At 51.6% G+C, this 13,267-nt stretch overlaps 1 protein-coding gene across 1 annotated transcript in view; it reads left to right on the top strand.

The window, feature by feature from the left end:
- TUNAR (TCL1 upstream neural differentiation-associated RNA) overlaps positions 1-13,019 on the top strand; it is a 42,897-nt gene extending 29,878 nt beyond the window's left edge. The window contains exon 3 of the mRNA XM_055133096.1: positions 10,668-13,019. Coding sequence (XP_054989071.1) covers positions 10,668-10,853 — 186 coding nt within the window. The 3' untranslated portion in view covers positions 10,854-13,019. The remainder of the gene's footprint in view (positions 1-10,667) is intronic.
- The last annotated feature ends 248 nt before the right edge of the window (positions 13,020-13,267 follow it).

Here is a 13,267-nt window from a genome sequence, read left to right as displayed (position 1 = left end):
GTGATGGCGGTTGTGAGTGATGGTGGTTGTGGTAGCGGCTGTGACGGCGGTTGTGAGTGACGGTGGTTGTGGTGACAGCGGTTGTTGTGAGTGATGGTGGTTGTGATAGCGGCTGTGACGGCGGTTGTGAATGACGGTGGTTGTAGTGACGGCGGTTGTTGTGAGTGATGGTGATTTTGGTAGCAGCTGTGATGGCAGTTGTGGTGAGTGATGGTGGTTGTGGTAGCTGCAGTGACGGCGGTTGTGAGTGACGGTGGCTGCGGCAGTGCAGTAGCAGCAGTGAGGACGGGCGCCCTGCTGAGGCAGCAGTGTTACACATGAATCTCCGGTGGCTCCTTGGAGCTTCCGGGGTGAATCGAGTCTCTGGGGGTGCCCTGGCTGCCGTCCACTGATCCCCGGCCATGCCTGGCTCCTGGGCAGGACCAGAGCGCCCACGGCAGAGTTGCCTTTTGGGGGACCTGGGCCAGCCCGTGCTGGGCCCTGCCGGGTGCTGGATGTCTGGCCAGGGGGCCGAGCCCTTGGGTGCAGACATTCCCTCTCCCCGAGTTCCTGCCCCACCCCAGCTTGGCTCCGGGAGCTGAGCGGGCTTGAGATTTGAATGAAGGGGAAGGGCACCAGCAGGGCTGATGTCCAGCTCGGAAAGTGGCCCTGCGGTGAGTGCCACAGCCTGCCACAGCGACCCAGCGCCTCTCGGTTCCTCTCCCCAGTGGCCTCAGCATGCCACGCTCTCCTGATGCTTCGGGGTCACGCTTGTGACCCCAACATCTCGGCTCTGCCCCTCTCGGGCTTCTGACCAGGGCCCTTCCTCGACCCCATCTCAGCTGAGACCCCTGTCCCCGGGAAGAATCCCCTGCCTGCCCTCCTGGTCTGTTCCCCCGTGGGTGTCCTCCCGATGCCTCAGCCGTGAGGTCGCTGGGGGTCGGTGCCTGCTGGGTCCGCCTGCCTGGCTGTGTGGTGCGTGATGCTTGGGCCTTGGAGGCGTGTGTGCTCCAGGAACACCGGGGAAACTGGGCTGCATCTCAGGAAACCTCTGAGGCTCGTGTCTGATGGAGAAGTTGGTGCCTTCCTAATGCTTTGGCATCACCAAGCCCATCTGTCCCCTTCTTTGTGACTTTGTGACTCCCAGAGAAGTCAGCCAGCGAGGTGCAGACAGAGTGAAGATGTGAGTAGCACGTCCCCTCCTTCCCTCCAAAGGGGGTACCGCTTGCCTGGCAGCAGCTGGCAGCCAGTAAGTGGGTCTCTCTGGAAGAGTCAGCGGCATCGGCCTGAACAGCCACTGCGTTTTGCAAACACTGTCCGCTAAACCTTTGCCATTTATTTGTCATTCTTTTTTTTAAATTAATTAATTAATTAATTAATTAATTTTTATTTTATTTTATTTTGCTTTTTTGGGTCACACCCGGCGATGCACAGGGGTTACTCCTGACTCTGCACTCAGGAATTACTCCTGGTGGTGCGCAGAGCACCATATGGGATGCTGGGAATCGAACCCGGGTCGACCGCATGCAAGGCAAATGCCCTCCCCGCTGTGCTATTGCTCCAGCCCCTATTTGTCATTCTTGACACACAGCCATGTCCCCTTGGCCCTCAGATTCCTAGCCTTTAAACACAGACAGCTGACGCTGAGACACGTTCTTGCTTAGGCTCCGGTGAGCCCCGCGCTTGGCACTTAACAGGGGAGGTTGCCCGGGACCGTCAGACGGAAGCCCCTGAGCTCTTATTGTTGCCGTCGTCTCCGTCTGTCTGTGTTTGGTACATGATGAAAGTGAAAGGACATAATTAGCCTGACAGGAAATTTCTGCTCTTCTTCCTTGGGCTTGCTTTCCAGACAAGTGAGGCTTAAAAACTGTCTGTGGGGCCAGAGAGACTGTACAGCATCTAGGGTGCTTGCCCTGCACACAGCTGACCTGGCTTCAACCCTCAGCATCCCATATGGTCCCCAGAGCACCGCCAGGAGTGATTCCTGAGTGCAGAGCCAGGAGTAGCCCCTGAGCATCACCAGGGGTGACCCCCCCCAAAAAAATACAAAAACAAAACTAACGCCCAAAAAAAAACCACAACTGTTGTTTGCCATTGTTAAGTGGATTTGAGATTTATTTTACTTGTGAAAATATTCATTTCGTTAGCGGGTCATTGGACCCACACTTGGCAGTGCCCAGGGCCAATCTCTGATAGTGCTCAGAGCACCATATGGGGTGCTGAGGATTTGAACCAAGATCCCAGCTCGAGGGGCTGCATGCAAGGCGGATGTCAGGCCTCGTGGTCTGTCTCTCTGGCTCAGGTCTGGTTTTGGATATCCGTGTTCGCCCCGTTGTCCCAGATTCACCGCCCATCTCAGACCCAGCAGCCTTACTGCAGAGCGTGGTTGTGTCGGGCTGTCCTGGGGTCTTTGCTTGTTTGTTATGGACCACCAAGTGGCTTGTTGAAAAAAAGCCTGAGTCTTAGTAAGGGGCTTGGAGAAGTTGGTGGAGAGAAGCAACAAAGGTCGGGGGAGGGGGCGGGGCTGGAGGCTGGAGTGCCAGAGCCTTGTGTTGTCCTCTGTGCGTGGACCTCCTTCTCGGCAGGGCCACTGGTCCCATCGATGCAGGAGTGTGGACCTCCTTCTCGGCAGGGCCACTGATCCCATCGATGCAGGAGTTCTAGCAGGACTCCCAAGCACCTTGGGAGAAAACAGATGGAGACACGGATGCCAAGCACAGAATGGCAACCGGAAGTGTGCTGACGAAGGAGTTGGTATTCTTTTGGATCCCTTGGTCAGTCTTGGAGAGTGAGTCATCTGGAGCGGGAGGGAGGGAGGGAGGGAGGGTGAGCCTGCCCAGGGCAGCACTTCCCCGCAGCCGGGAGGAGCATGACACTGTAGGGAGACAAACTCGTCCCAGAACTCACAGGCATCTTCAGGGTGGCACCAGAGGCAGCAAAGCCAGGCAGCTGAAATGACATGCCACCCAAAGACGCATCCTCCCACGAACGCCGGGGGCATGGTGGCGCCCTAGAGCTATGTTTTTTCTGCATGGCACCGCAGCCCTCAGACTGAGGCTGCTCTCAGCAGCACTCAAGGTTGTGTTGTGTATCACCTTGAGGGGGTAGCCTGCCCCTTGGGGGCATTTAAATTTTTTTTTCGCTTTTTGGGTCACATCCAGCGATGTTCAGGGATCACTCCTAGCTCTGCACTCCGAAATTCCTCCTGGTGGTGATTGGGGGACTGTATGGGATGCCGGGGATCGAACCCAAGTTGGCTGCATGCAAGGCAAATGCCCTACTAGCTGTACTATTGCTCTAGCCCTCAGGAAAACCTTTCTTAGTGTAGCACCTTTGTCATGCTCACTGGAATTTGGAGGAAGCACCTTTCCAGAAAAGGGACCCTGGAGAAGTAAGGAAGCAGGGTCAGTGCTCAGTGATTGTGTAGTGCTTCACTGGAGAAAAATGGTTTTGTGGACTCGGAAAAGCAGGAATTAAACTTAGGAGCTGGCAGTCTCTGAGCGAGGTCGCTGACAACCAGGATCCCTGTCTCTCAGGCTGGCATCGTTGTCAGGAAGGATCCGGTGCACCAAAGGTCCGCACGCCCACGGGCTGTCCATGTCTCTGATTGAACAACAAAAAGCACTCAGCGGACAGTCTCAAAACGTCTACCAACCAAGACTCTGGCAGCTATCATGGAAAAATATCCTTTCGGTAGAGAGAAACAGAGAGATAAACAGATGCATGGAGAGAGAGAGAAGGAAAAGATTCGGACCAAGAGAGGGAAATGTCTAGCTTGTCCAGATACTAGAATATCTGCAGTCGAAGGGGCAGAGCAGATGGAAGCCAGAAAGTCCTATAAAGCCAGTGGTGTCTCTGCCCAGGCTCCCGAAAATACTGTCCGTTCTTATCCTGTGAAAGTTCTTACGTTTTGCCACATGCTGCACCTCTAATCAATCCATCTGGATCGATGAACTATTGGTTCCGTTTCATTTACTTGTCTACACAGGGACTGAGTTATTCCAAAAGTTTAGCCCAGGGCGTGTTTCTCCTTCCCACTGATTAGCTTTGTGCACGGACCTCTAGATCTTTCCATATTCAAATTTAATTACTATGCAGTCATAGAATAATTTTTTTGGGGGGGGAGGTGGGGAGGCACATCTAGTAGTGCTCAGGGCTGAGTCCTGGTTCTGAATCCAGGGATCAGTCCTGATGGTGCCAGGGATCGAACCTGGGTTGGCCCTGTGTGAGACAAGCACCCTACCCACTGAAACTGTCTTCTCAGCCCTGTGGAATAATTCTTGAGGCAAGCCCTCCTCCCTTATTGTTTGGTAAACATGTTGACTATTGCCCATTTGTACTTTGATGTGCTTTTAAAAACAGCCTTTTCGGTAACCATTGGTCGAGATGTGGGCAGAATTGCCATAAATCTACAGATCCTTTGGGAAGAACTGGTCTTGCAAGTTCCACTCTGAAGGCATATATGGGATTATTTTCACACAGGTCTACTTGTGTGTCTGTAAAGATTTCTAATAGTCTTATCAAAGTTTTGCATGCTTTGCTTAGATTTATTTCTAGACACTTGACATTTCAGATACTGCTGTAAGTGTGTGTGTGTGTGTGTATGTGTGTGTGTTGCTGATGTCGAACTCAGATCTCATGCATGAAAGACCTTTACTTTGCCACAGAATCATGTCTCAGCCCTCTGGTCACTTCATTTTTTTTTCTTTTTGGATTACACCCGGCACTGCACAGGGGTTATACTCCTAGCTCTGCACTCAGGAATTACTCCTGGTGGTGCTCGGGAGACCATATGGGATGCTGGGAATCGAACCCAGGTCAGCCGAGTGCAAGGCAAACGCCTTACCCGTTGTGTTATCACTCCAGCCCCTGGACACTTCATCTTTTAAGATTAGCATCTTGGGGCTCAAACGATAGAACAGTGGGTAGGACGTTTTCCTTACATGCAGCTGACCCAGGTTCGATTCCCAGCATCTCATATAGTCCTCTGAGCACTGCCAGGAGTAATTCCTGAGTGCAGAGGCAGGAGTAACCCCTGAGCATTTCTGGGCATTCTGTTCCTCCCACCACCACCACCACCACCAAAACAGCAAAGTTTAGCATCTGAATTTAGATAGAATCTACCAGCCACAAAATCCACCCATCTCAGGTTGACATCTCAGTTGTTTAATATATTCACAGAGTTGTGCAGCCATCAGCAACGTCTAAGTTTAGAACCTTTGTTTCACCTCCAAAGAATCCCTTTGCCTCAGCCCAGCCCGGGCAGGAAGGAGTGGGAGAGGGAGTGGGTGAGTGAATGCTGAGAACTCGACTTACCATCTTCAGCCCTGACATGGCCTTTGGTTTATTTTGGTTTTGTTTGGCCACCTTTAGTACTTGTCTGGTGTCCAAGCAATTCTCCCTGCGCCTCTTTTGTTCTCCAGGACTGGTCATTCTCTATAACCTGGCTGGAAAACCTTGCCCCCTGCCCGTCCCCCTCCCCGCACATGCCCTCTGCAAAGAAACTGTTTAGACAGTTTATCTCCCCTGAAACCCTCTGTGTCACTTACCACCTTCTGGAATCTAGCTTGACTCCCAGCCTTCAGAGCTTCCACAGGGAAAGTCAGGCTGATGACTCAGACTCCTTAGAAACCAACTTTGGGGGTGCAACTCTTCCGGCCCGTTGGTTTGCTGCAGCGCCCTCAGGAAGTAAACACCACGACCTGCTTATTCCCCTCCCGAGTTGGTTCAGGTTAACTCGGGGAAGCGGCTAAATTAAGCCTGGAAACCAGGCAGCCTCTGCGACAGCGTCTTTGTTTTGCTCGAGTGACTGGGATGATGGGTCTTGGGGTTTAAGGCAGCAGTAATTTAGTCTCTTTACACTGACCTTGGCCTGTCTATTCCTGGCCCTGCAAAGGACAGGAAGTGAGCGGCTCCCTCCCCAGTACCCTGCACCTTGCATTCAGCCAGCGACCGACCGAGCTGTGATCGAGCTCGGTGGCAGAGAAGGGAAAACAAGAAACATCAGATCCTTTAAAGAGAGAGTTGGGGTGTGGAGAGCAGACCACCAGGGCAGAGAAAGGAATGGCTTTCTCGAGTGCTTATGCTTTCTCGGGGGGTTGTAACTTTGATGGATCGCGCGGAGTCACCAGAATTAAGGGGGTGATTGATCGAGTCCTGCCAGACAAGTGAGCAGAAGCAGCTGCTTTGACCAGCAGCTCAGAGTATCTGCTGGGAACGCACGCAGGCCTGCCCTCTGCCCTCGCCGTCTCTCTCCTGGGTGCCTGCAGCTGATAGGAAGTAGCATGCGTGTTCATTTTACATCAGAAGAAAAAGATTGTAAACCAGCATCAGAGTCTAGCAGATAAATGCACACTGCGCTCTTTAAGGGGGAGAAATCATTAGATTTGAAACGCACTTGGCAAAGGCGGACAGACAGATGCACAGACCGGGGTCTGTCGAATGAGTTTTGGGACTGGCTGATGTGGGATTGAGATGACATGTCTCTGCGTGCCCGCTGCAAAACGTTTCTATTCATGTGAAATGTGACAGGAAGTGCCTCTGCAGGTTTGCCCGCAGACCTGGACAGGAATGTTCCTGCCAGAATAATGGCCTTAGCCAGGGAGAAGTCCAGACGCCCCTCCGCAGGAAGGAAGTGAGACACAAAGATTAGACAGTGGGTCCTTCTCCCAAAAGGAGTGAGCCCCAACTACATACACATAGGGAGTCACCAGTGCAGTGTCTGGGGGGAAGGCAGAGAGAGAACATTCCGCATCTAGTATCTCTGTATGATTCCATTTGGATAAAATTCACCAAACGGCAAAACTAGTGTCTGCTGTCAGAAGTCAGGATGGTGGTAGAGGGGGAAGTGCCAAGGGGCCCTGGGAGATCATGGATGTTGGTATGTGTTAAATACCAGACCCCTAACGTTTGAGTGCACATGCACTGATGTACTGTGTTTTTTTAATACAGTATTTAAAGCTGCACTAGATGGAAGGGAAAGAAAACCACATAGGAATAGAACCCACCTGGAAGCTTGGGCCTGCTGTCCGTGGGGCACACTGGGAAGGTGGTGAAGCCTTTTGGTCACTGGAACGCCCACGCTGCTTCAAGGGTTCCTGGCTTCCCTCATGCACCTGTCCCACTGTCCCTCCTCAGACTGGCGCTTCTCCTGGACTGTGTCTAATCAGAGAGTGAGAGGCGGCGTCTTCAACGGTTCTGGTACCGGGAGGGAGGGTGGTGGGAAGACACTCTACTTGGCAGCTATACTCTACACGGTCCTGCTTGATCACCCCACATCTATACCCGGAGATAGATGGCTTCCCAATTAATGCAATCACAGATACACACATACATAGATATATGTATAACCACATACATATACAGATAGTTAGACACATACTTAGACATAGATGTATATTAGCAAATATACAAAGATACATAATGATGTAGAATCACATTTTATTTTTTTATTAGTTTATTTTTAATTAGAGAGTCAACGTGAGGGTACAGTTACAGATTTATACATTTTTGTGCACATGGTTCCCCCATACAAAGTTCGAGAACCCATACCTTCACCAGTGCCCATTCTCCACCACCAGTAAACCCAACATCCCTCCCACCCTCCCCAGTCCCGTCTCCCTCCACCCCACACTGCCACTATGGCAGGGTATTCCCTTTTGTTCTCTCTCTGATTAGGTGTTGTGGTTTGCAATAAAGGTGTTGAGTGGCCATAGAATCACATTTTAAATAGATGAGTATGTAGAATCAGATACATAGGTGCATACGTAAATATAGAGAATCACAGGTATACAGGGCAAATAAATACATATACAGATATATAAACATAGAATCAAAGTACTTAGTATAGAATCTGGTACATATATGCATATAAATGCACATGTAACCATAGGTACCTAAGTATAGAATCTCAGAAACAGGTAAATACATAGATACACAAATAAACAGATACATAATACATACAATCACAGATACATGATGCATAAATATGTCGATATGTAAAATATATGTAATCAAAGATACGTTCGTATGTCGTTGATTTACAGATGGGTGGGTAGATATGTAAATTTATAGTTGTACAGACAGGTAGGTGTATACACAGGTAAATAGTAAGTAGAGATTCATCCAAATAATCAATTATGGAGACTGGAAAGTTCCAAGACCTGCAGGATGACTTGGCACCCCCACATCATCACCTGGGGTAGCATTTGATACAAGGCTTGGAACCCGTCAGTGGCAGGAAAGGCTGACTGCCCCCAGAGACTCTGAAACACCATTGGCTGTTTCCAGAAGCAGGTCAGATAAGCACCCAGGTACTACCCACCCAGCTTTTGCAGAGACGAACCTCACACACAGACAAGAAACACATCCTACAGCTAAGCCAGGTCCTCAATAGTCTCTTTGCTTTATAAAATTAATTTTTTTAAAAAAGCGCGTCTTTTGGTGGTAGGTCTATTGTTTCTCTAACTGTTGCACGGACATTCAGTTAGGTCCTCTGAACCACTGAGACATGGACCGTGAGAGGTATCATGCCTCACGCAGGATCACAGAACTCGCGCAGCTCCAGTGACCCAGAGCAGCCGGCTCAGCCTCCTTTTATTTGCTGGCTTAATGCAAACCTGGCCCATGAAATTTATCCGAGTGGGAAGAATCAAAACAAGGAAATGGAGGTACAGGATGAGCGTGTATCAAATATACATTGTTTAGCCTATTTAGTGGCAAATAGTTACAATATCCAGGAAAGAAAACATGATCAGTTACAGAAAAGAAAACATGGTCAGTTACAGTTTCCGGGAAGAAAGCATGGTCTAGCATTAGGCTGCGTAGGTCACGACTTCCTCACAGCTGGGGTCTGTGATAAACAGAAGATGTTTGCATCTAAAGGTTAGCTAGGTTTGAGGTATGTGAGAAGGGGAAGCTGCTTCTTTGTGCTGCGGGAATTTGCTGGCCAGGGAGGGTGGGTTTGGCCTTTTCCATATCAATCGGACTCACAAGCTTCGGCTCCCCACTTAGTGCAAAGTGCGGTCCTGGTTCTGCTTCCTGCTTGTAGGGCAGCGTCCAAGGACTCATCTGCATGATCTGGTTGGGCACCAAGATCTAACAAAAGTATGTCTATTGTTTGCTGTGGCCTGATTTGGGTTTTCATGAAGGGATCGCTCTTTCTGGCCTCACATGCTTTTTTTTCACTCTTGGTTAAGTATCCATGTTGCCATGTGTAGACCCAGCCCGTTCATTAAACTGCGTGATGTCCACTCCAGCCTTTGAGGCGGGCTCTAGCCACACCCTCCCCCGCCCCCCTCCGCTATCACCCGTGAAGCTGGTAGGGGCATTAGAGGTACATTCCCGGCCCTATCTCTAGATTTTCAGGTGCAGGGACCTAGGAGATGCCTTCTTGCGTGTCAAGTAAGACTCAGGCAGTGCTAATCTGAGATGTTCCAGTTATTCCTCCCATGAATATGCCTGTTGTGCCCAAGTCTCAGCTCCCCAATTTCGGAGAGACCAAGTACACGCACAATAATGCAAAAGCAAAAGAACTAAATTATTAGTAGCCCAAGCCAGCGCTAGCTTGAACTAGGGTCCAAGTCTCATCCAACACAGTAGAGTCTTGACAAGGACCCCAACTCCAAATCACAAGCAGTTTATGTAGGGTTCAGAGTTAAGAAGCAATTTATACTGATCTATTTTTATCATCGGCCCTATTACAGCAACTAGGCAGTGGTTAGCAACAGTTTCTAAGGCGGGAACAGTGACCCCTCATGACTGGCCAGACCCAACTGCCCAATTCCTTATCTTGGCAAATTACTCAGCTGGGAGTTTACCAGAAACTGCAAGTCCTGCTCTGGGGAAACGGAAACTGAGGCCTAGTTGAGACAGTGTTAGCTGCAGCTTGTCGTGGCTTCTGAAGAACCTACGTTTGGGCCTCACATGCCCGCTTGTGGCCGCAACACTGTCTCATGGTTTGAGCCCTACTGCCAGCCCTTAGTAAACCATCTTCTCTGATTGCGTCTGCTCCTTATCACTGCCAGTACCCAGTGGGGGGCGCAGCTGAGCACACTTCGTTCACACACGAGAAGACGCATTTCCTGGGGGCGACCCAGTGCAGGAGCGAGTGTAAAGCCCCCTCGTGGGCGAGAGGGGAAACTGAACAGTACATATTCTGTTTCAGGAGATGGGGAGTCGTACAGGAGTAGGTGTGGAGGGGGCGGGGGCTGAAGCGATAGCACAGCGGGTAGGGTGTTTGCCTTGCACGCGGCCGACCCGGGTTCGATTCCCAGCATCCCATATGCTCCCCTGAGCACAGCCAGGAGCTATTCCTGAGTGCAGAGCTAGGAGTAGCCCCTGTGCATCGCCAGGTATGACCCAAAAAGAAAAAAAAAAGTACAGTAGGTGGGATCCCCAGGCCCCCAGGTTGGGCTCGGGGCTCCCACCTGTATACCAATGGCAGCCCAGTAGTCCTTGAGATTCATCAACTCTGTCATTTCTCCACTGCTGAGGGGCTGAGTCCCAAGATGGGCTCATGGTGAGTTATCCTCCCACTGTGATCTGGTCCTCAGGGTGACAGCACCCCAGCACACACACACACACACACACACACACACACACACACACACACACACGCCCCTGCCTGCCTGGCTTTGGCGGTGCCCTTCTGAACGATAATCCTTTGTGCTGCCTCTTTCCCGCTACAGGTTAGCCTGGGGAGGAAGATAAAGACGTTTGCCACCAAGATGGTGCTCACGAGTGGCAGTGATGAAGACAGAGGGGGCCAGGAGAAAGAGAGCAAGGAGGAGAGTGTCTTGGCGATGCTGGGCATCATCGGGACCATCCTGAACCTCGTGGTGATCATCTTTGTGTACATATACACCACCCTGTGAATGGCCCCCACGCAATGGGAGGCCGCTGTGTGGCTCGACCGGAAGCCCAGCGCCGTGGCCGTCGGGCCCACGTGGCCACACACACAGGAACGGCCGCACCTTCGAACTTCGTCCAAGGGCCCAGAAATAAGCCTCTCCTGCCGCCAGGAGCAGACCCTAAAGCACAATGAATCCCACGGAACTCACTCACTCCTCGAGGAACTCTGTGTCCTTGGCCCGGGGCCCGCAAGAGCCCAGGGAAACTCCGCCTCCGACAACTCATGGAGAGCACGGGTGCGGGAATCCATCAGCCGGGCCTGCTGACCCCTCCGGCGCTGGTCAGCGTGGCCCCCAGGACGCCACGCAGCTCATCTTCACCCTCCGATCAGTAGGAGAAACCCCCCACCCCGCCGTCCTTGGGCCGACATCCCATCCATCCCAAGTGTCTATTTGATACCCGGAGATAACTTATTTTTCTTTTTTTCATTGGCTTGACGTGTGTTATCTGTTCGTATTAAGGTTTATAAAGATATATTTTTAATAAACGTGCTCTATTTTTTAGCATGAACCAAATATTGGGAGAGGCGCTCCTGGATTCATAGAGCTTTCCTTGTTTCCATCAGCTTTCCCCGAGACTGCAGACATTCCGTCGTGTCGCCATTGCAGATTTACCTCTCTTGACATGTGTCATCCTTCTCTCCCTCCCTGCCTCCCCCCACATCTCTTTGTCTCTGTCTCTCTCTCTCTCTACTTAACCTGGAGGATATTTTTCCATACTACCAGCCGTGGGCTTGGTTGGTGCATGTTTTAAGATTGTCCCGTTGAGTGGCCTTTTGTTACTCAATCCGAGATTTAAAATGACTGTGGGTGTGTGGACTTTAGGGGTACTGTATCCTTACCGAGAATGATGCATGAACAAGGGCTGAATGAGAGATCAGCTTCAAACACACGCGCGCACACACATACACACACACAACCATTTTACAAGGACTACCAGTGGGGATGCCTGTGTCTTTGCACATGAACCCTAGGACTTTGGGTTTGCTGTGGGCACCATTATTTCATTCTTGTGACCATTTGTTGATCAGATCTTGATTTTAATGGCCTCGTGCAAGAGGAGCAGTTCAGTATTTGGTGCATAATTCCTTCCTCAGTGAGCCGCCTTGGGGAGGAAGGTGGGTGTGAAAACACACGAAACCCCCTCCCCAGGAGAGTTCATGTGGCCTATTTCGGACTCTGAGGCCACCCCCCGACAGGTGACACGTCCCAGGCACAGGAAGGGGACCTAGCGATAGCCCTAGAGGACCTTTGTGCTTCGTGGCACTCCCCCTGTGGACTACTTGAAGCCACTTCCTTGCTGGCTGGGAGGTGGGATCAACACAAGTTTGCCCTGTCTGCCCACAGGCCTTTGTGTCTGTAGAGAGCAGCCTTAAAGAGAGCGGCCGAACTCACCGGCCTGTGCCAGCTGTGCCCGGGGGGGGGGGCAAAACAGCCGCCGCCCACCTGCTTGGATTCAGTGTGCCAGGAGGTTCTGCTGCCAGACTGTCCCTTCCCCAAGCGGTGGGCTGTGAGATTCCAACCCGGACAGCCATTTGCTGGGCTCTGCTAAGAACCGGACTCTTGTAGATCTTAAAGCCCCCGACGCTGGCCTTCCCCACCAGAGAGAAGCGAGCTGGCAAGACCGGGAAATAGCCCTGGTGTCACTGAATCGCGCAGTAACCCAGGGGAAGAGCCAGTGAGAGACAGGAGTGCTCAGTAAGTCCAGGAAGTGTGGCCATGAGTAGTGAGTTAGAACTCTGACCCCGTCCTTGGGGTTCCCTAGTCCCGCAGGGACTGGGTACTGCAGGCTACTGGGGCGATCCTGGGGTGACGTCCAGCTGCCCCCAGGGTCGGCTGGGGGAGGAGGCGGAGAGGGAGCAAGTGAACGAAGGGGCTGTCCGGGGCCAGGACGTGCACCCCACAGCTTCCCGGGGGCGGCTCTGCACCTCTCCCTAAGCTAAGCTGCACCCCTCGGGGTCACTGCAGGTTGTGACATGATAAGGAGGTGCCCGAGGAGGCTGGTCAGCAAGGAAGGGAATGGGGCGTGGGGGGAGGGAGGCAGCTACCACGCTCTGTGTGATTCCCGGAAAGACTATGGAAATGTTTAACGGTGAAAAGAGTAAATAAAGGTGCAATGGAAAACAAAAAGCTATTCGTGTTCTTTCTTCCTTCCAGTATCGTGGTATTCACCCACCCGGCACGATTTCCTTGTGTAAACCTCTGTTTTGTCCTGTTAGCCAAAGCAGAACTGAACACGAAAATGGAAGCTGGGGGAACGGCAAGCCCCCAGTGAGCGTCCACACCTGCTCATTTGAAACTTAGTGAAGGAACATCTGCCCTAGAAGTCCTCTGACCGGCTTCCTTGGTTCTTCAGGAATTTGGAGGTTCTCAAAGGT

The sequence above is a fragment of the Sorex araneus genome, chromosome 3 (assembly GCF_027595985.1).
Source record: "Sorex araneus isolate mSorAra2 chromosome 3, mSorAra2.pri, whole genome shotgun sequence".
NCBI lineage: Eukaryota > Metazoa > Chordata > Mammalia > Eulipotyphla > Soricidae > Sorex > Sorex araneus.
Note: the sequence above shows the minus strand (reverse complement) of the source record. Positions and strands in the feature narration are given on the sequence as shown.